Source organism: Phoxinus phoxinus (assembly GCF_949152265.1).
Source record: "Phoxinus phoxinus genome assembly, chromosome: 11".
Lineage (NCBI taxonomy): Eukaryota > Metazoa > Chordata > Actinopteri > Cypriniformes > Leuciscidae > Phoxinus > Phoxinus phoxinus.
In genome coordinates this window covers 30,543,316-30,570,521 of record NC_136886.1, presented here as the reverse complement: position 1 = coordinate 30,570,521, position 27,206 = coordinate 30,543,316, and the positions used below count along the sequence as shown (strand labels likewise).

At 37.1% G+C, this 27,206-nt stretch overlaps 3 protein-coding genes across 5 annotated transcripts in view; 1 reads left to right on the top strand and 2 right to left on the bottom strand.

The window, feature by feature from the left end:
- The window catches only part of nhej1 (nonhomologous end-joining factor 1), a 217,776-nt gene extending 216,881 nt beyond the window's left edge, over window positions 1-895 (bottom strand). The window contains exon 1 of one of the 2 annotated variants that reach the window (XM_079628081.1): window positions 402-895. In XM_079628081.1, the coding sequence (XP_079484207.1) occupies window positions 402-439 (38 nt within the window). In that variant the 5' untranslated portion in view covers window positions 440-895. The remainder of the gene's footprint in view (window positions 1-401) is intronic. The other variant, XM_079628082.1, reaches the window with a different exon arrangement.
- atg3 (autophagy related 3) lies at window positions 722-8,452 on the bottom strand. The gene is made up of 12 exons (XM_079628087.1): window positions 8,195-8,452; window positions 7,279-7,320; window positions 7,135-7,184; window positions 4,751-4,821; window positions 4,523-4,630; window positions 4,377-4,426; window positions 3,743-3,812; window positions 3,628-3,662; window positions 3,392-3,547; window positions 3,105-3,232; window positions 2,853-2,921; window positions 722-1,936 (listed from the first exon to the last, which is right to left on the bottom strand). Exons 1-12 carry the CDS (start codon window positions 8,264-8,266, stop codon window positions 1,855-1,857), a joined length of 933 nt encoding a protein of 310 aa, XP_079484213.1. The 5' UTR covers window positions 8,267-8,452; the 3' UTR covers window positions 722-1,854.
- A 697-nt stretch (window positions 8,453-9,149) lies between these two features.
- Window positions 9,150-15,957, top strand: gpr161a (G protein-coupled receptor 161a). 2 transcript variants are annotated; one of them, XM_079628071.1, is made up of 6 exons: window positions 9,150-9,482; window positions 10,794-11,232; window positions 11,719-12,437; window positions 12,932-13,039; window positions 13,307-13,429; window positions 14,462-15,950. In XM_079628071.1, exons 2-6 carry the CDS (start codon window positions 10,874-10,876, stop codon window positions 14,734-14,736), a joined length of 1,584 nt encoding a protein of 527 aa, XP_079484197.1. In that variant the 5' UTR covers window positions 9,150-9,482; window positions 10,794-10,873; the 3' UTR covers window positions 14,737-15,950. The 2 variants fall into 2 exon arrangements, with proteins under 2 accessions (XP_079484197.1, XP_079484196.1); XM_079628070.1 differs by having other exon boundaries at window positions 9,299-9,482; window positions 14,459-15,957.
- Window positions 15,958-27,206: the final 11,249 nt, after the last annotated feature.

The window sequence follows — 27,206 nt, the reverse complement described above, 5'->3', positions numbered from 1 at the left end:
AATATGGTTTCTATAGAAAGACTGATTTCTGAGATGAATGTATTATGAATGTATTAAGTAAAAAAAATAAAAAATAAGATCAAATAGATCTTTAATCCACTATTATCAATCTCAACTAAGCCCCCTAAAATACACTACAGTTACCATAATATAAACATGGTAAATTTTCATATTGATTCAGGTTTTCTTAGTAAGTTGTGGAGGCTAAACGTGTTCATCATTTCGATTATACTGCGTAATATAACATACGTCACTCTTCCTTTGATATGTATCAACAACTGACAGCGGGTAATTACATTTTTCACATAGACAATCAGTAACATAATACATTTTAGAAAGCGTTTAAAATTTTTAATCGGTGAAAAATTGACCAGTATCAAAGTATCAAGGTATCAACTCACCAACAAAGGGGCCGTTTCGACTGACGCACGTTCCCCATGAAAACAAACAAGGATTAAAACGTTCCGGGAAGAATAGTTCCGTGTCGTTTCAAACGAAAAAACTAAATAAAATATTGTTGTTGCATGGTTTATGTGCATTACCTACTTGATTGAACTTTGCCATTATATTTAATATATAGATCTACCACACCATAACATCGGAGTAAATAACACTGATGTAGAACCATCTAACTCTGGTTTTAATCCTAATAAAAGACAAACTTGTCCCTCAAATATGATCGGTTGATAGGAATGTTGTTACAGGATCAACTAAAATGTTAATCCAGAAACATGTTGCACTTGCCTGGTGAGATTAGGTTCTGTAGGACCCTACATTGGACAAGCAGTTTTGAAAACGTATTTTTGGAAATCAAACTAGCAAATAATAATGATTTGACACCAGCCATGTTAGGCAGAAGACAAGTTAAAGAAAACATATGCATAATCCCGAGTACAGTAGACCATGTCATGTGTATACTATAAAAAACATTTTTTTAGGGAATGCTGCCCCCCGGTGCCATTTTTTAAAACTATCAATTTTGTTGTTACAGCAATTGGAATTATTCTAGCCCCAGAGTAGTCAATACAAGAAGTAATCCTGCTTAAAAAGTGGGTTTTATTAATAAATGTCACATATCGCAGAATATGTGCACAGGGCCAACCAATTAAGAGCATATTGGTTGTCAGTTGCATAAGATGTAATATGCATACAATTCCCTAAAGACCAGACTTCCTTGATAACTGTTTCTGTGCTTATCTGTGGACCATCATGACAGAAAACCCCCATTAAGTCTTTTCAAATTCAATTTCTTTCCCACATCAATTGATGTTGAATTCCAAGTCAACAATACATAGAATCCACATATACAATAACTGGTTTGTCAATTCTACAGATGCAGACAGTTGGATTGTGAATATGTTTTACCACAACAATGCTCTGGATCCAAGACAGTGATTCCAGCATTCAAAGAACAATGCGCTCAGACAATAAGTCGACCCGTCCAACACCAGACAAAGCTCAGCTCACACTCACAAAATTATTCTGATCATACAAATAACACCAACATATTTTGACAGCCATTTATTATTTGCCATTAAAACAGGAGAATGGCTTGTTAAATGTCGCACAGTTTTTTTTTGGAAATGTAAATATAAAATAAAACATGTTTAGTTTTAGGACAGCATTAAGAGCAAGTGGCTAATACAGAGATTAAGCTGAAGAACAGTAGGGAAAACTGGATTTAAATGTGTGTTGCAAACCATCAGACTCAGCAGATCCCCTCCCGGGCATTTCATAGAACATTCCCAGCATCTTTCCAGGACAGTGTCTCTGAGTTTCATACTGCTGCTGCTTCCTCAACGCAGTAACAATACATGTTGTCATAGTTGTGGGCATAATGGTGAATGGAATAAGTTACATGGTGAAATGCCTCGTGTAATCATATTCTATTGTAGGAATGACAGCTTGCACAAATTTCAGGAAAATCAGAAGATACCTGAAGTTATGAAAAGTTAAGGGAATGTTTTTTTTTTTAAGTGACTCATAAACCAACATAAACATTTGTTAATTCCAATAAGAACACCAAGAATAAATCTGCAAGCACACTACTAGACATACTTGGCTAAAAAAATGTTTCATGATTTTCGATGTGCAGTCACAAAAGTGTCTAGCATACATGGTAACTTAATACGGTTTAAAAAGCATCTCATGATGTACAGTAGCTCATGAAGATGGCTAACAGTATGCCAGTAGCGAGTCATCAATTTAACCACTGCATTCTTAGTTGTTACTGCATATTTCTGATAACTATTATTCTAAAATGTGGGGAATCATAGAATTAGAGGGATTTATTTTATTTTTCTCGACTGGACGTGTACACTACCATTCAAAATTTTGGGGGGTCAAGATTTTTTCAAAAATATATAATAGTTTTATTCAGCAAATGTGTTTAATTGATCAAAAGAAAAACAAATCTAATGTTACAAAATATTTCTACTTTATAAGGTACACTATGCAACTTTTTTATGTTCAAAATTACAAATCACGCAGAGCCAAAACAAGCAAAATGCATGCAAGTTTGTTTTCTAACCGCTAGAAAGACAAACGTTACATAGTGTACCTTTTAAATAAATGTTGTTCTTTTGAATAATTTCTGAAAAAGAAAGTCATGGTTTCCACAAAAATATTAACATTAGTAATAAGAAAATGTTTTTTGAGCAACAAATCAGCATATTATAATGATTTCTGAAGGGTCGTGTGACACTGAAGTCTGGCATAATTATTTTAAATTGTAATAATTAAATTTTTTGTGCAAATAAATGCAGCCTTAGTGAGCATAAGAGACAAATACATTAAAAATCTTTTGAACGGTAGTGCATGCTCTTACACACATAAGCTATAAGAAAGGATACATATGGACCCCGAGTTCTCCTCCTCCTTCCGCCACAGTCTCGATAATCTTTTTCATCACCTCTGCATGTCTGATCATTAAAAGCAAGAGAGCAGATAATTAGGTGGCATGACACTGAATGTAAATGAGAGAGCATGAATTAATACATTATTGAAGATTTCCAGTTTCCTAATACTGGTCTATTAGAGGACGGCACAGGATGAGAAAAATACTTGTGCGACAATGGTATTATTCATGTAATGTGTGTATTGACCTGCACGGATGCACGGAGCACATGGCAGGTGGGGGAAGGTGAGGGTGATTCTCAATGGTGACTGTTTTTTTGACGTGATCCTGGCTGATGTCTTCATACATCTGATCCACCGATAGAGGCTGTCTGTCCTAAGAAGGAGAAAAACATGCAGGGAGTAAACAAACTGAGTTTTACTAAAGTGATGGGAGAAAAAAGGAAAAGATGGAAGAATTAATGAAAGATGGAGCCACAGGCTTCCATCACGTCACATGTTGCCATCATGTCAAAGCATCATAGAGCAAAGTTACCTCATCATATCCAAAAAGCCATAGTCTTGGTGTCTGGTAATATTTGTCATATGTGATGTAAAGATCGTAAGTTCTTGTCTGTAGAATGGCATCTTCCCCACCAGCCTCTGCTTTGGATTTACTTAAATCAGCCATTTTACTTGTGTCAAGAGTGGCCTGAACAAAGAATATTAATGAATAATTCTGCAAAAGACATTTCTGATGTTGAAAAGCTTGCGTTGAGCACAATTTCTTACATCATCTGTCTCCAAAAGTCCACTTTCTTCATATTCTGAAATACAAATACCAGTTATAAAGGCAAACATACTGGTTAACAATGCATGTGATGAAAAATAAAAAATTCAGAGCTACCTTCCATGTCTGCTGGCTCTCCTTCCTCCTCCTCATCATCATCATCTTCACCATTTCCACATGCACCTGACTGCACGTTCATATTCATATTGTCGTTTAAGTGCATACAAAACAATAAATATTAACTTATATTAAAAACATTATTCACAACTTAAAACCAAAACATAAAATAAAATTACTTCTATGAAATTTCTTCCATTCTTAGAGGGATTGTTCAGCCAAAAATAAAAATTCTGTCATTAATTACTCTCCCTCATGTCGTTCCAAACCTGCAAGACTTTCGTTCATCTTCGAAACACAAATGAAGATCTTTTTGATGAAATCGGAGCGATTTCTGTCCCTCCATTGACAGCTATACAACTACCAGCTTCGAAAAGTTCATAAAGAGATCGTAAAACTAATCCATATGAGTCAAGCAGTTTAGTCCAAATTTTCTGAAAAGGAAACGATCGCTTTATAACAGATTGAATTTGGGATTTTATTCACATGTCAGTTGCGTAGCTGTCAATGGAGGGACAGAAAGCTCTCAGATTTCTGACGAACGAAAGTCTTAGGGTTTGGAACAACATGAGGGAAAGTAAATGATGACGAAATTTTTATTTTTGGGTGAGATAACCCTTTAAAGTAGCTTTACCTTATTATCCAATGAAATTTCCCGAACTGCATCCATCACCCCTGTAACACCTAGTAATAAAAATAAATAAAAATCCAAAAGAATGTCTGCCAGAAACGAAAGCATGAAAAAGACATGTTACTGTTTGTCTAGTTTCTGTTCCCTACCAGCGTTATGATAGGTATCCACCCATCCCCCGTCTCCATCATCCTCTTCTATAATGGCCTCCAGCTCATCAGAGTATTCCATCTGTTTACAGCGCTTGTAACATGGAACTGAGCCCCAAAACAGAGACATTTACAAAACATTCATCAGCTTTACACAACACAATACAAATCATTTGCACACTGTGGGAATGTACATTTCAGAAAGTGAATATTGTTTTCATCTTTTACCATTCCGGGTTAATAGAAACTGCTTGTCTTTGGGCAGATAGGGCTTCACCTTTGCTTCTTCTCCAGATGCCCTAAAAGTAAAGAATATAGATTCTAAACAATGTAAAAAGCCACAAATATACAGAATATATCTCATATGAAGGTCAAAGAATTGCTTAAAGTTATGGTTTTCAACTATTTATATCTGATATTTGGGAAATACTTTAGATCTTCACATAATTAGATGTGTGTGTATGTGTGTGTATATATGTACGCACACACGCACGCACGCACGTTTCATGACTTTTCCAGTTTAAAATTCCTTCGTGTTTCCACACCATGGGAATTCTGGTTCTCAAATAAAAGTGGCAGTTGTTGAGGGAACAAATATAAAATACATATGTCAGGTTACATCTTGATTTTGAATGCGTTTTATCTCGTTTTAATGCTAGCTTTTGTCTAATTTTAAATAATTCGTGCCTGGCCCAGTTGAGAACCACTGGCCTAAAGCAAATCACTAAAATATACTACCATTCCAAAGTTTAAACAGTCTTGACTGAATTTATGTTTCTCATGTTCCCCAACAACCTTCTCACATAAAGGCTTGAGCTTAAATGACAAACATTTTTGAAAATTTGTCCATCCAAGCGCAAGACTTAGCAGAACTGTCTGTTTTAAACGTTGTTATTTTCAACAAATCAGATTAGAGATGCGTCATCAGACGTGAGATGAACAGTGCAGTGTGTGTCGAACCGTGGGAAGAGAGCGGTTCGATGTTTTACTCTTTTTAAAGTTCACACGTGTGTGTTGTGGTGCTAAAGCCCTTCCTATGCAACACACTCCATTCCTGCTGTGTGTCGATTCAACGAAGCCACAACTACCACCATCAGACTGCTAACAGTGAAGTCAGGGTTTTACACACACTTATTTTCAATCGTATAAGGATGTATTTCAGAGATGATCACTGAATCAAACATCTGTATGATGAAGTCAGGCACAATGCTGTGTACGGTTTAAAACAGTATTGCTGCACACTTTCACACTCATGAAGCACATAATAGGACAGAGCAGTGTAGTGTACAGTACACTAACCCTAGTGTACTAGCTTGATAATCATTGAATATAACTGATGAACACTAGGGCTGGGAATCTCTAGGCACCTAGAGAAAAAGGGAGTTTTTGTCATTTAAAGGATGTTCACTTTTAAAATGAAAATTCTGTCATCATATACTCAACCCTTAAGTTGTTTCAAACCTGTATGAATTTCTATCCTCTGCTGAACACAAAGGAAGATATTTAGAAGAATGTCAGTAACCAGACAGTTTTTGGTTCCCATTGACTTCCATAGTAGGAAAAATATATACTATGGAAGTCAATGGGAACCAAAAACTGTCTGGTTACTGACATTCTTCTAAATATCTTCCTTTGTGTTCAGCAGAGGAAAGAAATTCATACAGGTTTTAAACAACTTAAGGGTGAGTATATGATGACAGAATTTTCATTTTAAAAGTGAACTAATCCTTTAAATGACAAAAACTCCCTTTTTTAAGTTTTCTGTTAGGGTTAGGTTATAGTATTTATAGTCTTGCAAAACCAGACCTTTAGCTAATGACATAAGTCTGGGCTCTATAGCCACTGCAATTGGCCGAGGAGCACCCCCTTGAAGTTAAAGGACGTCTGACTGACAGGTAAAGTGACCAATCACAGTTTTGTTTTGTCCAACAACATCATGTTTAGAGAACATGTCACTACAATAACTGACTGGATTGCTATAAAAGACTATCGATATTTTCATGTCTACTTGCATAAAATGCAGATATTCCCTTCAAACTTCGAAGTAAACTACTTCGCCTGATTTTCCATTATAGATGCGAGTGGAAACGCAACAGTACAATAGGATCACTTGAGAACCGAAAAAGTTGGCCAAGCTCAGAAAATAATAAAAAAATTTAACGTATTTCATCAGTTAACATGTGAACACATCTCTTTGATTTCATCGAAGTGCCTCACACAAATCGCCTGATATCTCGAAGTTTCTATGCAGTGAAATTCACACATTTTTTTCAAGTGTAGCGTTCAGTTGCTCCTCTGAAGCATTCAGTGCTGCTGTATCTAAACTTTTAAAGTAAACTGCTTTATTTCCTGGCAGACCATTAAAGATCGCCAAACAGGCTCCTGGAAAACCTGTAGAAAGCAGCCAATAAGATTAATTTTGCTTTCACAAAAGTGTTTCCAGTTTTGTGTGCCACATGCATCAGACGTTGAGCAAACAGTGTTAGTGGTCTGTGGGCATGACGTCTGAACATTTATAGCTGTATATAAAAACAGTAGAAGTCTATGGAGTGTCCCTAGATAGTGTGTGTGTGTGTGTGTATGTGTGTGCATGTGTGCGTGTGTGTTCTTGCCATTTCCATGTGGGGCAGTGATGAACCAGATGATCTCCTGCTGCAACAAACTGCACAGAACACAAAACACTGTTGTGCTTGAATCAGTGTGTAAATCCTAATAAGTTGCATATATTACACCATAAAATCAAAATGCACACTCACCTCCTCTGGCGTTATAACCCCAGTTTCTTTAAATTTAGATTCCTGGAAAAGTGAAAAACAAGATATAAATAACATTTAAACTTTTTTCCCCACTCTAATCTTTATATTAGGGTTGAAAAACCTGGGTGTGAAAGTCTTGCCATATCAAATATCAATTTACAAACTGTCACTTGCACTTGCTAATTTAAATCTGTCACCAAAGTAAAGATATATAGTTGGCTATCTTGTGGTTTACAAATTGTTTTGCACTGTACAGTTTCCAGCCAATATGTTTGTGATCATGGAGTTAAATTGTAACAATACATTTACGCATTTTGAAGACACTTTTATCCAAAGCGACTTGCATTCAAGCTATACATTTTATCAGTTCATGCATGCTATAAATACTATATCTAACCAATGTAATGTGATATATTATTATAGATGTATAACTTATAAATGGAATATATTTTAGTTTTAACATAAAAAAGGTTTGTTACTTTAAATAACGAGTTTATAGAAAGATTCATTCTAATTAATTTACAGTGTTGTTGTACATTAGACAAATTGACTGATGTGGCATCATATGCATCACTCCACGAAGAAAACATGAGATGCGTATGGCCTTAACTACATCACATTTTGCATTCCAGGCAATGCAAACCTTTACCTGGTTATTTTCCCTAAAATGCAGTGTTTTTTCAGCCAGCAGTGGCGTCTACTGAACTTTGGGCCATCTGACAGGTTGCATGTTTTCTTGTGTTTTGATGCCTGTTGGTAGCAGTAGTATTGATCTCTACTGACATCATCCTAGCATTGGATCAGTAAGTTCTGCTTACAGGTCCATGATCGAATTCTTCGCAATTATAAAACCTCATATTTAATGCTACAGCTTCTGGATACAGACTGAAAATCATGCTAACACTTCTCGTCTTACCTTCAAAACTGGCGTTAAAAACTCTGCCACCCCCAAAGCAGTTCCTTTCACCGAGTTAATGACGTTCTGCATGCTTGAAGAAAAGTCCCCGAAACAAATTAATTCGCTTAGAAATTCGAATGATTTATTCTTGACTTGACTACACACAGAGTCTGTTTAAAGAACGTTTAATCGTGCAACACCACATGACCTAAATCATCTGACAATCACTTCCGCATCTCAAATATCGCGATATTACACGACACGCCCATTCTTGACAAGCAAAGCATCTCAAAGCCCGTTTTATTTTGATTTCCATTAATGTTTTGTGGGGTTTTTATATCATGCAAATAGAAATAAACATTTGAGAAGTAGAAAACTGGTCAAAATGCAAGTTAAAATTTTCCCCTCACAATTTTACAGTCAAGAAGTAATTTATTTACAAATAAATCGAGTTTGTTCTTCGACCATTGCATATTGTTAATAAACAATCTACTATTAAAAATAAGGACATTCATTACAAAAACAATTAGGCTATATATATTTTTTACACATGCTCATGAGGGACAAGAGATGACATTTCGAATGATAAATTATGAATTCCTTCTAACATGAGCTCCTACATTATGAACCCAGTGACCTATGTTGTTTGTTATTGCCTTTATTATTTGCTCTTTGATGACTTGTCATTGCGATAGGCGACGTGGAAAGTCTTTCGATTTCGATATCAGTCGTAGACAGTATGATATTAGTGCCATACGTGCTCGTGGTTACAGATACCAGAACCGAGTCGTTTATTGGCCACTCGTAGTCACGTGGCCCTTGTAACGTCACCTGCGGGAATGTTTAATCGTCTTTGGTGGTCCAAAAGTAAATTTCAGAAGAACTGAAATAATACAGTATTGCAAATAAAAATGAAACGCTCATTACTATTTTTATGTCTGCATTATCTAAACCCACCTCACTGTCTTGTTACGGAGACGTGTGTTAAATAAACACATTTAGTCAAACTAGTACTTTATGTGTATCACATAAGTTAACCAATGCTATTTAACCGTAAGTGTCGGTGACACATTAGATTTTAAAGTGTCTGAGTTGCAGTTGAGCTTTTTTACTTGTGTAGACAGAGAGACCAGCGTAGGACAGACCACACACAGACCCACACACAGCCTGCCTGAGAGAGACGGTGTCGGGGAGACACTCGCCGCCATTGCGGTGCTAGTTTCTGGGAATCTCATCAGCGGCAAACTGTAAATAAAGTCACGCATCTACTTTAAAGCGAGATTTAATACCACTCTAAAGCAGCGAGGTGAGTTGGCCAGTAACTTACTTGTCAATAAATTAATATCTCTCGAAGTAAACTTTTTCGTACTAACGTTGGAAGTTGCGTTTAAATAGTGGTCTTTGTTCAATTAGAATTGTTAGATATTTGTTTCTCTATGCTGTATTGATTAAATCTGACAAATTATTTGATCACTCTCAATACTTAACAAAACTATACTAAAGTTTTTTTGTTTTTGGTTTACAGTTTGGAGTTTAATATATCAGTTATAACGTTATAGCCTGTCACATCAAACTCAACTTATAAACAGTTAAGCATGATTTCAAAGTCAAATTCACTTTGATTTAATGGTACGATTTATTGCATGGAACAACGTTGATATGTAACGTTAGTGTAATAACGAGAGGTTTTATGCTGGTAAACGCTTTATTACCTTTTGCCATCTGGTCTATGTTCAGCTGTAATAATAGAGTGCTGTAAATTGTTATTTTGTACCTTAGCTCTTACATTTGCACTTGATTTAGCAATTATGTATGTGAAATTAAAGAATAGTTCACTGAACAATGAATTATTCACCCTCATGTTGTTCCAAATCTGGATTATTATTTTTTTCATGCAATATTTAGCAGAATGTCCAAGCTGCTCTTGTCCATACAACAAAAAGGAATGGGGACTGACAAATTGAAGGCTATAAAACAAATAAAGTAACACTGTGCTATATATTATGAGCAAAAAAGTGTTCAACATTACATTCTAAAAATTGCCCACAGCAATAAAGACATTTGAATTCATTATTTTACATTTAAACCCAATTAAATTAGCCCATACATTTAGCTTCTAACATATATTTTGCAGCCTATATTTTCCTAATAATTATTGTGCTCCCTTTCTATTGCTCCTTCGATGAAGTCTGTGAAGTTTAACAAAGGCTCTCTTGCTGTCAGGACGATCCTTTATGCAAAATGCAAATATGTTTTGCCCATAGAAATGCAATGTTCACTACTGTAAAGTGACGTGACTGGCAGATGTACGTTCTAGTTTTCTCTATTGTTTATTATCGATTTGATCCATTATTTGTTGCAGCCTTACTTGGGATATAGTGCATAAGATCACAATATATGGTGGTTTTGTAAAAAAAAATGAATTCGTTTGAGAGCTTCAGTCCCCTTTTACTTTCATTGTGTAGACGGGAGCAACTTGGACATTCTGCAAAATAACTCTTTGTGTGTTCCTCCACACACAAGTATTTTTTAATGGCATGATAAAGTTCACTTTCATTTATGGATGAGCACTTCCTTTAACAATTATTATCAATTGTTTATTTTTGTAACTTTCTAGGTGAGATGATCATGCGATGGATCTATGGATCTCTGCAAACATACCCTTGGTCTGCATTTGGATGACGTAGCGTGCTTATCATGAACACCAGCAGCAATGCAACCTTACCGGGGAACGGCACAGACGTGGGAGACAGCTGGGCCTGGATCGTGGAGTCTGTTGTCATATTAGCCATTGCCTTGTTTGTCTGTCTGGGCAATTTGCTTGTTGTGTTGACCCTTTATCGGAAGCCCTACCTCTTAACGCCAAGCAACAAGTTTGTCTTCAGCCTGACGCTTTCTAACCTCCTGTTGTCGGTACTGGTGCTGCCATTTGTCGTTGCCAGCTCTCTTAATGGAGAATGGCTGTTCGGAGTTGTATGGTGCAACTTCACGGCACTGTTATATCTGCTCATCAGCTCTGCCAGCATGCTCACGTTGGGAGCCATTGCCATTGACAGGTAAGGAATATTATAAAGTTCATTTCTTTTTATCATGCATCGCAAACTCATCTTTGGCACTCAAAATGAGCCAAACACTATCCAACAACACTCGTTGTTCTACATTAAATCTTTTTTGGAATCAGCACAGCAGTCTAGATGTCAAAATCTGTATCCTGTAGATGAAGTACAAATGAATGGTTGCATTGTTGTCTGTTTTTTTAACCCCTGCTGTCTTGATTTTTACTCTTGCTTGATATGTGTGGAAACATGCTAAAATTTCTAATGATCTAATGCTTTTTTAAATATACTGTAACAGTTTTATGTTCTGGTTGCTCCAATAATTGCATGGGGTTGAGCTTTGTATTACACAAGGTTTGACAACAATTAAACTCGACAACACATGCAAAAGCCAAAACTTTGTGATGTTATTGACTGTCCTTTAAGGTCAGAATTAGATAATCTCGACATCTAAAACTAGACTAACCACTTTTTGTGTTCTGTCAGGTACTATGCGGTGCTGTTTCCGATGGTCTACCCTGTCAAGATCACAGGGAATCGTGCAGCAGTGGCCATTGTCTACCTGTGGCTTCATTCTCTGGTGGCCTGCCTGCCTCCTCTGTTCGGCTGGTCCACATTTGAGTTTGATCGTTTCAAGAAGACATGCACTGTGGCCTGGCATCGTGAAGTCAGCTACACTGCATTCTGGGTTGTGTGGTGCTGTCTGATTCCACTGTTTGCCATGCTGGTGTGCTACGGCTTCATCTTTCGTGTGGCACGGCACAAAGCTCGCAAGGTGCACTGCGGGACGGTTGTGGTAGTTCAAGTGCCCGCGTCCTCCAACAGGAGCGGACGGAAAAACTCCACCGCCTCGGTTTCTTCCATCGGGAGTCGAAGAGGTTTGATCTACGCTGGGAGCCAGTGTAAAGCGCTGGTCACCATTTTGGTGGTGGTCGGCACCTTCTTGTTGACATGGGGGCCGTATGTGGTGGTGATCTGCACCGAGGCGGTATGGGGGCGAGGAAGTGTGTCTCCTGGACTGGAGACGATGGTGACTTGGCTGTCGTTTGTCAGTGCTGCCTGTCATCCTCTCATTTACGGGCTGTGGAATAAAACTGTAAGGAAAGAGCTGCTTGGCATGTGCTGTGGTGACCGCCACTACCGGGAATCATTCATTAGTCGCCACAGGAAGTCCCGCCTCTTTAGCATCTCCAACCGAATCACAGGTGAATGTTATATAAAGTCATGATCATGTGTGGTTATGTAGGGCTATGATGTTGCTAATCAAATCCTTATTTAGCTATTTTTAATATGCGATAGGTTGATTACTGGTACTTTCTCAGACTAGTATTAATAATGGTCATATCTGACCATATAGATTATCTATCTATCTATCTATCTATCTATCTATCTATCTATCTATCTATCTATCTATCTATCTATCTATCTATCTATCTATCTATCTCCACTGCAAAAAAAAAAAAAATTGTGGAAAATTATTTCAGTTATGTGTTTTCTTGCATTTTAATTTAGGTCATTTTTTTATTTTATTTGTATTTATTAATTTACCGGTGAATGCTTTTAAGTTATCCTGGTTGAGACCTACTTCCCTAAAGGAATTTTTCACTCTGAAAATAAATAAACAAATAAAAATCTGTCGCCACTAACCCGTTACACATTATACCGTGTCCTGCCTTTAATCTTCATCTTTCTGTTGCAGATCTCGGTATGTCTCCACACCTGACGGCCATGTTGGCTGGTGGAGGTCCGCTTTTAGGTGCTGGTAGTAGCACAGGAGACACTGGCTTCAGTTTTTCCCAGGACTCAGGTGTGTGTAGATCCAATGTTATACTTGCACACCCGTTCAAAACAAGTCTCTTATGCTCACCAAGACTGCATTTATTTAAATAAATATACAGTATTAAAAAGGTGAAATACCATGGTACATATAATTTGTTTAATAGTATACATGTCTTTTCAGTCACTTTTGATCAGTTTAATGCATCCTTTCTGAATGAAAGTATTATTTAAATAAAATTAATAAACCCATTTATTGTTACCTAAAGTGTTTTGTTTTGCAACCGTTACTCTGCAGGTACAGATATCATGTTGCTGGATAACTGTTCTGAGGAAGCAGAAAGCTCACACTACAGTGCTTTATTCAACAAGCGCAGGAGTTCAGTAATGTTTGAGGACCAAGTGGAACAGCAGGCTAAAGGTATAGTTAACTACCTCTCCTTAGCAAGTTATTAAAAGGACATCATTTTACAAAGCACTTGAAAGCCAACTTAACGTTACTAATGTCAAATTATTTTCCAGGTTTGATACATGCTAAGCTCAATCGACAGCATTTGTCGCATAATGTTGATCAGTGTTGGAGAAAGTTACTTTTAAAAGTAAAGCGTTACAATACTGCCTTACTTCCTAAAAAGTAACTAATTGCATATAGTCACTTTTTGTGGAATCTAATGTGTTGTTACAGTAACTCTTGCAGCGTTGTTAACTATTGTTTTGGTTATTAGTGTGGTTGGATTGGATCATCGATTGTCAGCATCCAAGACATTGCAAAATTATTTTAAATACATAGAGTACATTTGTATTAACATAGTGTGAATACTGGTACAGTGGGATACTTTCTGATAATTTACCTTCTGCATAATTTTTTTTTTTATTATGATCCAAATGTCTTAGCCCCTCATATGATTCTATTCTAAATATCTTATGAGCTCTACTATACTCGGATATTTTTGTTGTAAATTTAAAAGTAATGCATTACTTTACTTGTTACTTGAAAAAAACTGATGTTGATTACAACGACAAATACATTTATATTTGTTCCTCTTTTTCTTAAAAAAAAAAAAAACTGTAAAAAGACCAATCTGTAAACGTTAAAATATTTACTGTTTCAATAGTGCAGCCACAAGACGTAGACAATATGTGTGTTAACATGATTTTTGTGAGAACAAAATTGCTTACTAATCTTTTCTGTGTAAAGTTGTATCAAATTTGACATCAACACCATCAACCCTAAACCTTTTCCTGTCATATTTCTCATTGCTGCTACTAAATAAAAGGGCCAAACATCTGTTTTACACACAGGAACGTCTCTTGCAGTTGTAATTGATAATGTAGTCAAGTTAAGTCACCTTTATTATAGAGCTTATTCAGTAGATTGTTTCAAATCAGCTTTACAGTGATAATAGGAAAATTCATTACTTATTTCTAATTCTGTATTTGTGCTTTCCAGTAGGTAAGGAGGAGTCTCAGCACCTGGTGAAGGCGGAGATACACCAGGCGATTGACATCTTTGCATCCAGTATGGCAAAAGCCATAGAGTGCGATGCCAAATTTCTGCTGTTCGGTACGGAGTCTCTGACTGACAACATTTCACCGGCTCAGCCCGCAGAGAGGGGCTCGCTCGACCCAGGTGGCCAGAGGGTCCGCCTGGAGAGCATCGATGAGGGAATCGTTAAAGATGAAAAGGGTGAAGACGACGAGGATGAAATCGAGGAAATATGTGCATAGATAAATCTGATTTTGGTCTGTAATGTTCTCAATGAAGCACATATTCTGACTGTCTGTATTGTGGAGGCCAAAAAGGTTCATGGTGCCATGATATTCATCTGAAACTCCTTGCAAAAGCTAAAAAAAAAGTCAGTTTAAGGAAAAGAGCTCTCTTGGAAAAGAGTTACATTTCCAACCAATTCAAAATTAATTTTATATACTATAAAGGGCCGATTGGGGCTAGTTGTCACTTTTTGCACCAGTGAATATTCCTCAGAATAGGTTTATTTCTGAAATTCCATTTCAAATACTCTTCTGTTTTGCTTCAAAAAACATTATTGCCCAGGGGAAAAAATCTAGGCATATTATCACACTACATGGGGTAAGTTGTCACAATGAGAACACTGCCATTTAAATAGCATATTATAGCAATTTTAAACAGTTAAAACAATTGTGAAGTACAAAATAATTAATGAAACAACAACAATTTAAAACCATTACTGTATTTTGGCCAAAAAAATAATATTTACCCAAAAAATGTTTTGAACAAGGTGTTTAAAACCAGCAAAGGTGAACAAGTGTTTTTGCAACTATAGATGTCTGACTCAAACCTGAGATAGAGACCCTGTGACAACTAGCCCCGGTCTCCTTTAACTCTAGTGACCTTATAATTGAATATAAACGAGCTGTGTAAAGGCATTCAATGTGTAATGTGTTTGTAGAAATGGAGGGGACCCAAAGGAAAAATAATATTTTTTTCTCTCTTTTTTTTTTTACGGTTTACATATTTATCTTTGTCTGCTTTTTCAAAATATTGTGTATTGATTGATGTTTGAATACATACATGAATAATATTTAGACCTGCCGAAATATATATACCACTATCCATTGTAAACTATTGAGTGTAAAGTGGTGCTGTTTTCAAGCACTGAGCGCATAACATTGTAAAACGACACACAACATTTAGCCTTCTATTCAAGTTCATGATCCTCACATTAAATATTTCTACAGTAAAAAAAAAAAAAAATGCTTTGTAAAATATTTATAATACCAAGTCTTATTTTTTAAATACTCAAGATATACAAGTGGAAATTATTTTATGATCTTTTGAAATATAGCTGTCTTTGTATTTCATTTTAAGGTGTAAACATTTTGTAATTTAGTATTCTTTTTTACATTTAAATTACCCATTGTCTTTTATATCATAACCGTCTTTTTGATAATAAAAAGCACTTTATTTCTAAATCTGTTTCTCACAGTGGTCACTGGTCAGTAATGTAAAGGTGTCTGATGATTAGTGTCTGCTGAACATCTGTGAGGATCTCAGCCAAAGATGGGCCAGCATGAGAGAGAGACAGAGTTTCCTCTGGGTCTTCAGCGTTTAATCAACACTTAAAGGGATAGTTCAATAAAGGGATAGTTCACTCAGAAATTAAAATTCATCATTTACTTTCGGGTTTGGAACAACATGAGGGTGAGTAATTACTGACAGATTTTTGGGTGAACTAACCCTTTAAGGTGTTCCCATTAACTGAACAGACATCAGCGGCAAAGCATCATTGCTCTTTCTGCTCTAACATTCTCTTCATGGAATATAAAATGATCTGGCCCTTATTTAATAAAATTCAGCTTTAAAATGATCAATCTCAACATGAAGCTGCCCATATTCCTCCCCAGTCCCCTTTACACTGACATTTACTCACCATTTACTCACGGCACACGCTGCTGCTCGGCCACATTTACGATTCATTTAGGGCCATTTCCTCCTTGAAGGCTTGAAAACCCTTTTTGAAGAATATTTGTATAGAAAAGAAACGTTGTCCATTATGTTCAGTGTGGTGAAGTCAGTGAAGAAACCAGAATTAGCAACAGATAAAGTCTGATCTGACCGTGTTCATTCTTCATTCTCATTCCCTCCTGAAGCTGCTGAGACCCTTAACTGAAATCTGAGGTGCTTCAACTCTGTTTCTGCATGTCTTCTTGTCATCTTAACTAAATACACAGATTCGGTGTATATGACGTTTTCTTTGAGAAAAAGCAGTGAAGAAGCTTCATTTGGAGGAAAGAAATGCTTCAGTAACCACATGACAGTTCACCTGTGTTCGGACAGCTACACACACACAATATGCAACGTGTGTCTTATTAAGAGAGTCTTAAGCTAGCAAGACTGACGTCAAGCAAGAAAAGAAGAATGAGCAGAAGCGGTAACACTGTCCAACCTCTGGTTTAACTGAAACCTTTTAATTTTCCTCAGTAAATATTACTTAAACTGTTCTTAAAGGCATCACTGTATAAACTTTCATTATTAATATCTTGAGTTATGTTGCAGATGGAGTTTTTAATATCCATGTGACACAACAGCAGTCGATATTTCATTAAGATGAATGTAAGCAACAGTCTAGAAATGTAGAAATTTGTCCCATGACAAATCAGCGTATATGAAATAAAAGAAGATGTGCAGACGGACACTGAATAACCTGCTCTGCCTCACAACACTGATGAAAGAAATATTATCCAGATCAGTCAAGATCATATCAGTGCTGGCACTCGCTCACACATCCTCACACACGCGACACGAATGATGACTTTGAGATTTCTGGGACTTTGAGGCTGTTTTTGAACAGCATTTCTCCGTGTATTGAGTGTGGCGAGTGACCTGAGGTCGAGAAGAGATGGGACTAGACAAGATGGGACTAGACAAGATGAGACTAGACAAGATGGGACTAGACAAGAGGAGACTAGACAAGATGGGACTAGACAAGATGAGACGAGACAAGATGAGACTAGTCAAGATGAGACGAGACAAGATGAGACAAGATGGGACTAGACAAGATGAGACTAGACAAGATGGGACTAGACAAGATGGGACTAGACAAGGTGAGACTAGACAAGATGAGACAAGATGGGACTAGACAAGATGAGACTAGACAAGATGGGACTAGACAAGATGAGACGAGACAAGATGAGACTAGTCAAGATGAGACTAGACAAGATGGGACTAGACAAGGTAAGACAAGATGGGACTAGACAAGGTAAGACAAGATGGGACTAGACAAGATGAGACTAGACAAGGTGAGACTAGACAAGATGAGACTAGACAAGATGGGACTAGACAAGATGGGACTAGACAAGATGGGACTAGACAAGGTGAGACAAGATGGGACTAGACAAGATGGGACTAGACAAGATGAGACTAGACAAGGTGAGACTAGACAAGATGAGACTAGACAAGGTGAGACTAGACAAGATGAGACAAGATGGGACTAGACAAGATGAGACTAGACAAGATGGGACTAGACAAGATGAGACGAGACAAGATGAGACTAGTCAAGATGAGACGAGACAAGATGAGACAAGACAAGATGAGACTAGACAAGGTGAGACTAGACAAGATGAGACTAGACAAGATGGGACAAGATGGGACTAGACAAGATGAGACTAGACAAGGTGAGACAAGATGGGACTAGACAAGATGAGACTAGACAAGATGGGACTAGACAAGATGAGACGAGACAAGATGAGACTAGTCAAGATGTGACGAGACAAGATGAGACAAGACAAGATGAGACTAGACAAGGTGAGACAAGATGAGACTAGACAAGATGGGACTAGACAAGGTGAGACAAGATGGGACTAGACAAGATGGGACTAGACAAGATGGGACTAGACAAGATGGGACTAGACAAGATGAGACTAGACAAGGTGAGACAAGATGGGACTAGACAAGATGAGACTAGACAAGATGGGACTAGACAAGATGAGACGAGACAAGATGGGACTAGACAAGATGGGACTAGACAAGGTGAGACAAGATGAGACGAGACAAGATGAGACTAGACAAGATGAGACTAGACAAGATGGGACTAGACAAGGTGAGACTAGACAAGGTGAGACTAGACAAGATGAGACAAGATGGGACTAGACAAGATGAGACTAGACAAGATGGGACTAGACAAGATGGGACAAGACAAGATGGGACTAGACAAGATGAGACTAGACAAGATGAGACTAGACAAGATGGGACTAGACAAGGTGAGACTAGACAAGGTGAGACTAGACAAGGTGAGACAAGATGGGACTAGACAAGATGAGACTAGACAAGATGAGACTAGACAAGATGGGACTAGACAAGGTGAGACTAGACAAGGTGAGACTAGACAAGGTGAGACAAGATGAGACGAGACAAGATGAGACTAGACAAGATGAGACTAGACAAGATGGGACTAGACAAGGTGAGACTAGACAAGGTGAGACTAGACAAGGTGAGACAAGATGGGACTAGACAAGATGAGACTAAACAAGATGAGGCTAGACAAGATGAGACTAGACAATGTGAGACAAGATGGGACTAGACAAGGTGAGAATTGATTAGATGAGACTAGACAAGATGAGACTAGAGTAAGCTCTGACTAGAAACTACAGTAGACTGTCAAACAAACAATGCAGCACACAGAAATATACTGACAAAACATGAGGACAAGAGAACATATATATAGGGAGCAGAGAATATGAGGAACAGGTGACAATACTCAGACAAACAAGGACTCAACTAGACAAGAGGGCGTGGTACTGGGGAAAAAGGAGGCAGGAACAGAAGAGCACATGGCCAACACAAACAAAGATAGAGCCATATGTTAAAGCACAACACAAACACTCAGACATGAAACAGAGACAACACAGACAAAGCTGCCAGAAACCCTGACAGTATGTGTTCCAGTCTAATCGATCTTGAATTAATCGCTACTGAGAATCTCATCCTATGAACTCAAATGGGAGAATCTTGCACAATATTATCCTGTGTTTGCATTAAAAACCCACCGGATTATTGTCGACATGATCAAGGTTCACATACAGAAAACACTTTGAGTTGTTTGTCTTCAGGGATATCTGAACATTTAGTGCTTGTATATCTCTCAGTGTTTCCTCTCCTCAGTAATTGAGCGTTTGCAGTCTTTGATGTACGCTTGTCTGCTGAAGTTACAGAGGCAAGGCTGACATAACAAGCTTTTTCTATCTCAAAAGATACAGTCCAGAACGCTCTGCCTCCTGAATGTTGTGTGCCTGTGCTCAGTGAAAAGGTTGTCCTTTGAAGAACTCCCTTAGGAAAGGAAATGTGTTTTTCACCTATAATGATTTAGGAATTCACTCTCAACCTTCCAGCAGCTCAACCTCTCTGCTGTGACCTTTGTAGTCTTCTAAAACTCCTCAAAAATTGATGAGACAAAATAATAGCAGAGTTTTGAGGTTGTTAAGAGTTCATAACTTCTTGAGGACAGTGTGCTATTATTTTTTAGGTGATATATATATATATTAAAAAAAAAATCATCTTTAATTTTTAAGTGGTGCATGATAACATTTCAGCCATCGGTCATATATATATTTTTTGTTTTTGTAAACGTTATGCTTTTAATAGCAATACTCTATTCAAGAATAGCTTTTCTTTGAAGAGACAGTGTCTTTTAAAGGGACAGGAACGTTTTATCCTAACAGGTGCTGAAATGCTTCCAGGTTGACAGCTATAAAAAAGAATTACCAGTTATATGGTTAGTAAACATAAATTCTATTCATAAATAGAAACAAATGCAAAGTTTTTGTCCCCAAAAATGAGCTAAATCTGACAAATAATATATAAATCTGCCAATAACTGTTTGTTATTGGTTTTCTGCTCAACATATTCCCCACAGAGCGCTTGAGTAGGTTTTGCTCCTGAGTTCGCACTGGCAGGTATTAGCTACAGTCATTTTTGAGGTAGTAAAAGCGAGGCAGGCACCATGATGAATTGAGATTTTAATTTGGACAGACAGCGCAATGCAGTCAGTGCGAACAGCTTGAGGCAAACAGAAGATGGCGCCACAGTCATATTGTTCCTGGATCAGCTGAGCTAGTATGGCAAGCCATTTGGACTTTTATTCATTCCCAGGATATGAATTTGTGATATAAACAATAACATTTTCACATGCTTATTCTTGATATCAGGAATTTGATTTCTACTAGTAACAATGGCAATTTTTGATAGCAGATATTACATTTCCACTATTCATTTTTTTATTCTTGATAGGCTATCAACAATGACATCATCAGAATTATGAATTTCTGATATCAATAATTTAATTTCAACCAGGCTATTAAAAACTATAATTCTTGATATCTGTAATTGTATTTTTACTAGTTAAATGTCACCATGCCATTCAAATTCAATCGCTGATTAATATTCTTAGTTGAAATTCCAATTTCACATGTCAGAAATATTACACGGTTAGCCTACTAGTCAAAATATAAATTTCTGATATCAAAAACAAAATTTTCACTATTTGAAATGTTAATTCTTTATATCTGTAAATGTAATGTTATTTCTTATTTCTGATATCTGAAAATGTGGATAATGATACCAGAAATTAATATTGTCACTAGTGATAATATTTCCTGGTGGCAATTCAGTTGTTGATATCAAGAATAGACATTTGCACTTTTTTTTTTCAACGTAACCACGTAAAGAATTATATCAAAGAATACATATCAAGAATTCATATTTCTGTCGATGACGACATATTTGTTGGTAGCCTATCAAGAATTTACATTTTTACTAGTGGAAATGTAATTCCTGATTTTAAAAAGTGCATTGAAATCTATATGAGCATTTTAACTAGTGAAAATGTATTTGTTAATATGAAGAATTCATATCCTGGGAAATTAATATAATTCAAAACAGCTTGCCATAGAGCCAGTCAAGTGAGCGACACCGCAAGGCTCAATCCTGAGGGCGTCATTAAGCTGTCGCAAAAGAGGAGAGCACAAGTTGTTGGTTTAAAGAGCCATGAGCCTTGTGGAAGTCAATATTTTGAAGGCTAACTCATTAGATTTGTCTTCATGACTTTCTAATAAACTCAGGGATGTAGTAGTAGCCTATAAGGAACTTTTCTGGCTTATTTGGGAGATTGTTGATTAATTAATTTCCCAAATAAGCAATGGCGAGGTCCTTATGCCACTTGCTTATTTAAATTTAAAACAAAAAAATGTCATAAAATTCATGCAAACCTATTCTATGCCGCCTTGTCAATCAATGTTAAGAAAAGTTTCCCACGACGTTTTTCCCCTGATGTTTCACCATCTTCTGACTCACAGAAAATCACCCAATCTTGCACATGGTGCCGTGGAAAGTAGAGGGAGCAAATTAGGTGACTATTTCAGTCTTCTGTAGCTGGAAAGGTGATATCTTCTGCATCCATCTTTCTGAGCATGTGAAAAATTAATTAGGGATACGTACCTGGTGTTGCTTGAAGCAACTGGTACAATGCATAAGTCATCAGGACAGATTGCTGCCTGTCACCTGCACAAAAGTCACAGCGATAGGCTCATTAATGGCATTTATAGATTTGCCAAGGGAAAATGCCAAAGTGTGTGAGAATGACAGCCTGGACATGCTGTTCCCACACACTTGTCTCAAACTGTCTGTTGTTTTTCTGTACCTCGTTCGCTCACTAGCAGAGGTGGATTGTATTTACCTGTCCTTCATCTACATCCTCTGCCAAAATGACAGGAGACCAGGGTTATCATCAAAAAATGTTTTTTTTTTTTTTTAGCACAAACAGGCCTAAATATGATACATATGCAATTGCAGTGTATACATTTCATCAAATTATTCTGTATATGTTTTTCTATATTTATATAAATATATTTATTTTATAATAAATATCCATCAATTCCCTAAAACTTGCATTAAAACGGTATATTCTTTTATATATCAATATATTTAAATTAAAACTAGTGCTTTCAAATAAATTAACTGTGATTAATTACATCTAAAAAAAAGTTTTTGTTTATATATGTGTATAGGCTACATATTCTATATATATATATATATAAATGTGTATACAAACACACACACACACACACTATATATAAATAATAATATATATACACAACACATATATAAACAAAAACCTTTAGATGTGATGAATCGCGATTAATCAAATTGACAGCACTAAAATAAACATTGAAATAGTATTATATAATATATATTAATGGTATTTATATTAGATGTATTTATATTCAATTATTTTTATCTTATTTTTATGTAATAAATAGGAATAAACAATCAGGTTGGTAATTGTGGTAAACCATAGGGCCAGTATGTGCAAGTGTGCTTTTTGTTCTTTTGCAGGAGTCTTATATAAACACAAAATGGATGTTTCTGTGTAGGAATGGGTCACTGCAGCATTTTACCAAACACTCCCAGAGCACCTGAACCTGTCGCTGTACACAGAGAAGGGCTGTGAGTAATGGCTGTATGGGCTCACAGCCTGTCCTCCATATTCACGATGAGCACATCCTCTTTTTACTGTACTTCCTCGGGAATGTCATCTGTAACCTATTTAATGTTCTGCTCTAACTTTCATGTGAAGCAGTTTGGTGACACCCAATGCCTGATTCTCAAGTGTCCTTGCAATAAAGCACACAAGTCGTATATGGTCATGCTTCACAGCCTCTGGTCTTTCTTTGTATTAGCAGTGTGAACATTCTGTCAAATATCTCCTTTTCACAGAACAAAGCCAAATGAGTTGGATTGACAACATCAGGTCCTTTTCCTTTAACACTGCAAGCATTTGAGTTACATTTTTAAAGGGGCAGTTAACAAACATCACCACTGAAAAAGTTTGGGGTCTGTTTTTTGTTTTGTTTTTTGGTTTATTAAAATTAATAATTGTATTAATTAAGGTTGCATTTATTTTGAACACTTTATCACAGTTCCAAAAAAAATCTGATTCAAATAAATTATGTTCTTTTGAGCTTTCTATTAATCAAAGAATTCTGAAAAAATATGTCAGGTTTCTACAAAAATATGAAGCAACAGTTTTCAACATTGATAATAATACTATGTGACACTGACGACTGGAGTAATGATGCTGAAAATTCAGCTTTGCATCACAGGAATACACATTTTAAAGTATATTCAAATAGAAAACAGATATTTTAAATTGTAATAACATTTCACAATATTACGTTTTTTGCTGTATTTTTGAGAATATGAGACTTCTTCCAAAAACATTCAAAAAATCCTACTTACCCCAAACCTTTAAATGATAGTGTAGAAAAAGTGAACACTCCTTTCAATAAAGCTTTGGCTATTCCAGTATTTTCCAGTGTAGTGCACCATGTAGTGTATATGTACAGTAAAGATGTCACACACTGCTGCAGAATTGACAGAGCTGTTGGATTTCCTCATTCAGAATTTCATTTTCCTTTCATCTGCCTTAATTTTGTTTCAGAGCTCGCTTCTGCTTTCTATTTTGGGAACCCGTTTCTAAAGGTTTCAGGAGATTAGAGCTGTGAGGCTGGACGCTCACAACAGCTCAACGGCTCTTCTGTGCATGACCACATACAGCTCACCAGAGACCACACATTTCTGCATGCCCAGACCCTCTGTCCACACACACACACACACACACACACACACACACACACACACACACACACACACACACACACACACACACACACACACACACACACACACACACAGTTACGTTTGGGAAGGGATGAAGTGAGGTGAGAATCCAGTTGCAAAACCAAAACTAAGATAATCCATACTGAGAGTAAAACCAGGAACATGAAACGGAGCAAGAGCGCAACAGCTTCACACTACATGCAAAGACAACAACTGTCAAACCAAACCTGAAACAAACACTGACTGAATTAGTCACTACTATGACAACTAATGAGGGCAACTATGGCAACAAACACTGAACCAGGAAGTAAACACAGAAACAGTAGGGAACAAAACACACACTTCAAAACAAAAGTCCATAAACACAAAACCAAGACAGGGGAACACAGACCGGGATCATGACATAGCCCCCCTCAAAGCCCCCCAAACAGTCCACAACAAGGAAGGTGGAGTAGATGTGGACCCGGGGTGCGGAATGGAGGGCCAGGTCCATGAAATGGAGGAAGGACTGGAGGTAGAAGTATTGCAGGTGGCTAGGACAGAGCAGGTTGGTCAGGTTGTGGTTATTTGATCTTACAGTTTTTTACAATCGCTATGACAGTTTTTTCAATACATTTAACAAGTTTCCTAAACTCTTAACACGATTAGCACAACATCCGTCTTTGTAAGCTATACAATTAACACATTTATTGTTGCTTTGACACAAAATGCATACAGTTAACACAAATTTAAAATGCTTGAACTTCTTTTACACACAAGCTCAAACAAGACCAAAACAATGTCATTTTACTGCCAAATTTACAAATGCTTTCACACTGTATGTCAGAACAGATAACATCATTGTCTAAACATAACTTATAGGCTAAAGTCAAAGTGAACAGCTGTTCATATTGTGAATTGAAACACAAATATATTTCATGTATTTTATTCCATTGCTACTGATAAACAGCTTATTGAAGTTATGCAAATATATAAATTACAGCTGATATCCAAGGAATTACACTCAGGTGTATAGGTTATTTCAATCGCATGACCATGTTACAGTATAAAAGAGGACTTTTTGGGCTGATCTTGTGTGGAAAAGGAACAATATGGAGCAACAGAAAGAAAGAAAGAAAGAAAGAAAGAAAGAAAGAAAGAAAGAAAGAAAGAAAGAAAGAAAGAAAGAAAAAGAAAGACAGAAAGAAAGAAAGAAAGAAAGAAAGACAGACAGAAAGAAAGAAAGAAAGAAAGAAAGAAAGAAAAAGAAAGACAGAAAGAAAGAAAGAAAGAAAGAAAGACAGAAAGAAAGAAAGAAAGAAAGAAAGAAAGAAAGAAAGAAAGAAAGAAAGAAAGAAAGAAAGAAAGAAAGGTATATCTTGCAGTAATGTCCTTTTGCAAATAAAGTCTTTACTGCAGGAATTCTGTCTCTGTCTTTTTTTTATTTTTATAAAATGTACATAAAGCTACTCTGAGATGGTCATTCATTTTTTGTTTTGAATTTCTGCAGCAAAAGACACAAAATGCATGTATTTACTAAACCCAACAAAACTAAAATGTAGATAGGCTTCACAAGAAACTACAGTGTAAAACACAATCTATGATCAATACAATGTCTATTGTATAAGGGCAAACCTGACACATAACATAATGCAGTTTCTGTAAATTCAGCTGATGTTAGTGTGTTTTTGTCATTGTGTTATGATTGACTAAATGTTCCTGTTGGAAGAGAACATGTGTTAGTGTTTTGAATAATTATTTGATTTTGAAACATGTTTGCAGTGTTTTGTTAGACATAGTGTATTGTGTTAGTGTATTATTGTATTTTAAAAATGAGTTTTGGAGTTTAGTTTACAATGTGTGATTTTGAGCATGAAATTAACCGTTTTGCCAATTGTGTGTTTTAGGTGTGTTGGTGCGTTAAGAGTTTAGGAAATTTGTTAAATGTATTGAAAAAACTGTCATAGCGATTGTAAAAAACTGTAATATGTATTTTAATTAGAAAAATAGCCATTGTTACATAGACTGGTGACCACCACGGCAGAGCAGGCGGAACTGGTGACCACCAAGGTGTAGCTGAGGACACCACGGAGGTGCAGACGGGACTGAAGACCACTTCAGGGGAGTCGGCGAGACTAGGGAACTTGAGACAGAAAAGCCAGAGAGTTAGGTAGCGACCTCCATGGTCGTATCTGGGTGGACAAGTTCACAGGCTACATTCGTGGTTGCATCAGGGCAGACAGGCAGTTTGAGGATGACCTCCATGGTCGTGTCACGGCTGGTGTTTAGAGGCAGCCTCAGGGGTTATAGCGATGCCATCGGGGGACACAGAAAGTTAACAGGAAAATGCCACCCCCGCATCAGGAGAAACAGGTGAGGTGTGTGCAGCCCAAACACACAAAATGGCTGCCGGCATCACAGGTAGCAAAGAAGACACGGGAACAACCAGACAGTGCTGAGGCCAGCGGCCAAGACTTGGGATGAAGGCTGCTCCACCGACATCAGAGGGGGATCCGCCACACTGGCCTCGGTCTCGAATGCCTCGAGACGGGTCTGGTGGCAGGCATGACGGCCATGACGGCTGAAGACCCTGGCGTGGCGGCCATGTAGTGAAAAGGCTCTGGTGTGAGGGATACTGCGGAAGTGCAGCGCTCCTCCTCCGCAACTCCCACAGTAAACACAGAGTCACTCAGTTGTAATGCCAGATCAATATACAATTCCAAAGTCCAGTGAGGTTCGTGCAAAGGCATGAGCATGCGGCTCAGATAACAGGAATCATGGAGGACACCAGGTTTATTCTTGCCTATTTATTGGAAAAATCGTATTAAAGCCAAATTATTTAACATCTACTGATCTACTGTAGACGTAACTGTTTGTTATGACAACCGCATCAAATATTGTAGAGCTCATGATAACTTTTGTTAACTCTGCAATAAGTAAATCCACTGTACCAGCTAATTACTCTTCGACAGCGATGTCATATAAATATACAGAGCTACTGCAAAAAAAAAAAAAAAAACGGAAGTTCAAACACAAAATTCGAAAGATGGCTGTGTCATAAACATTC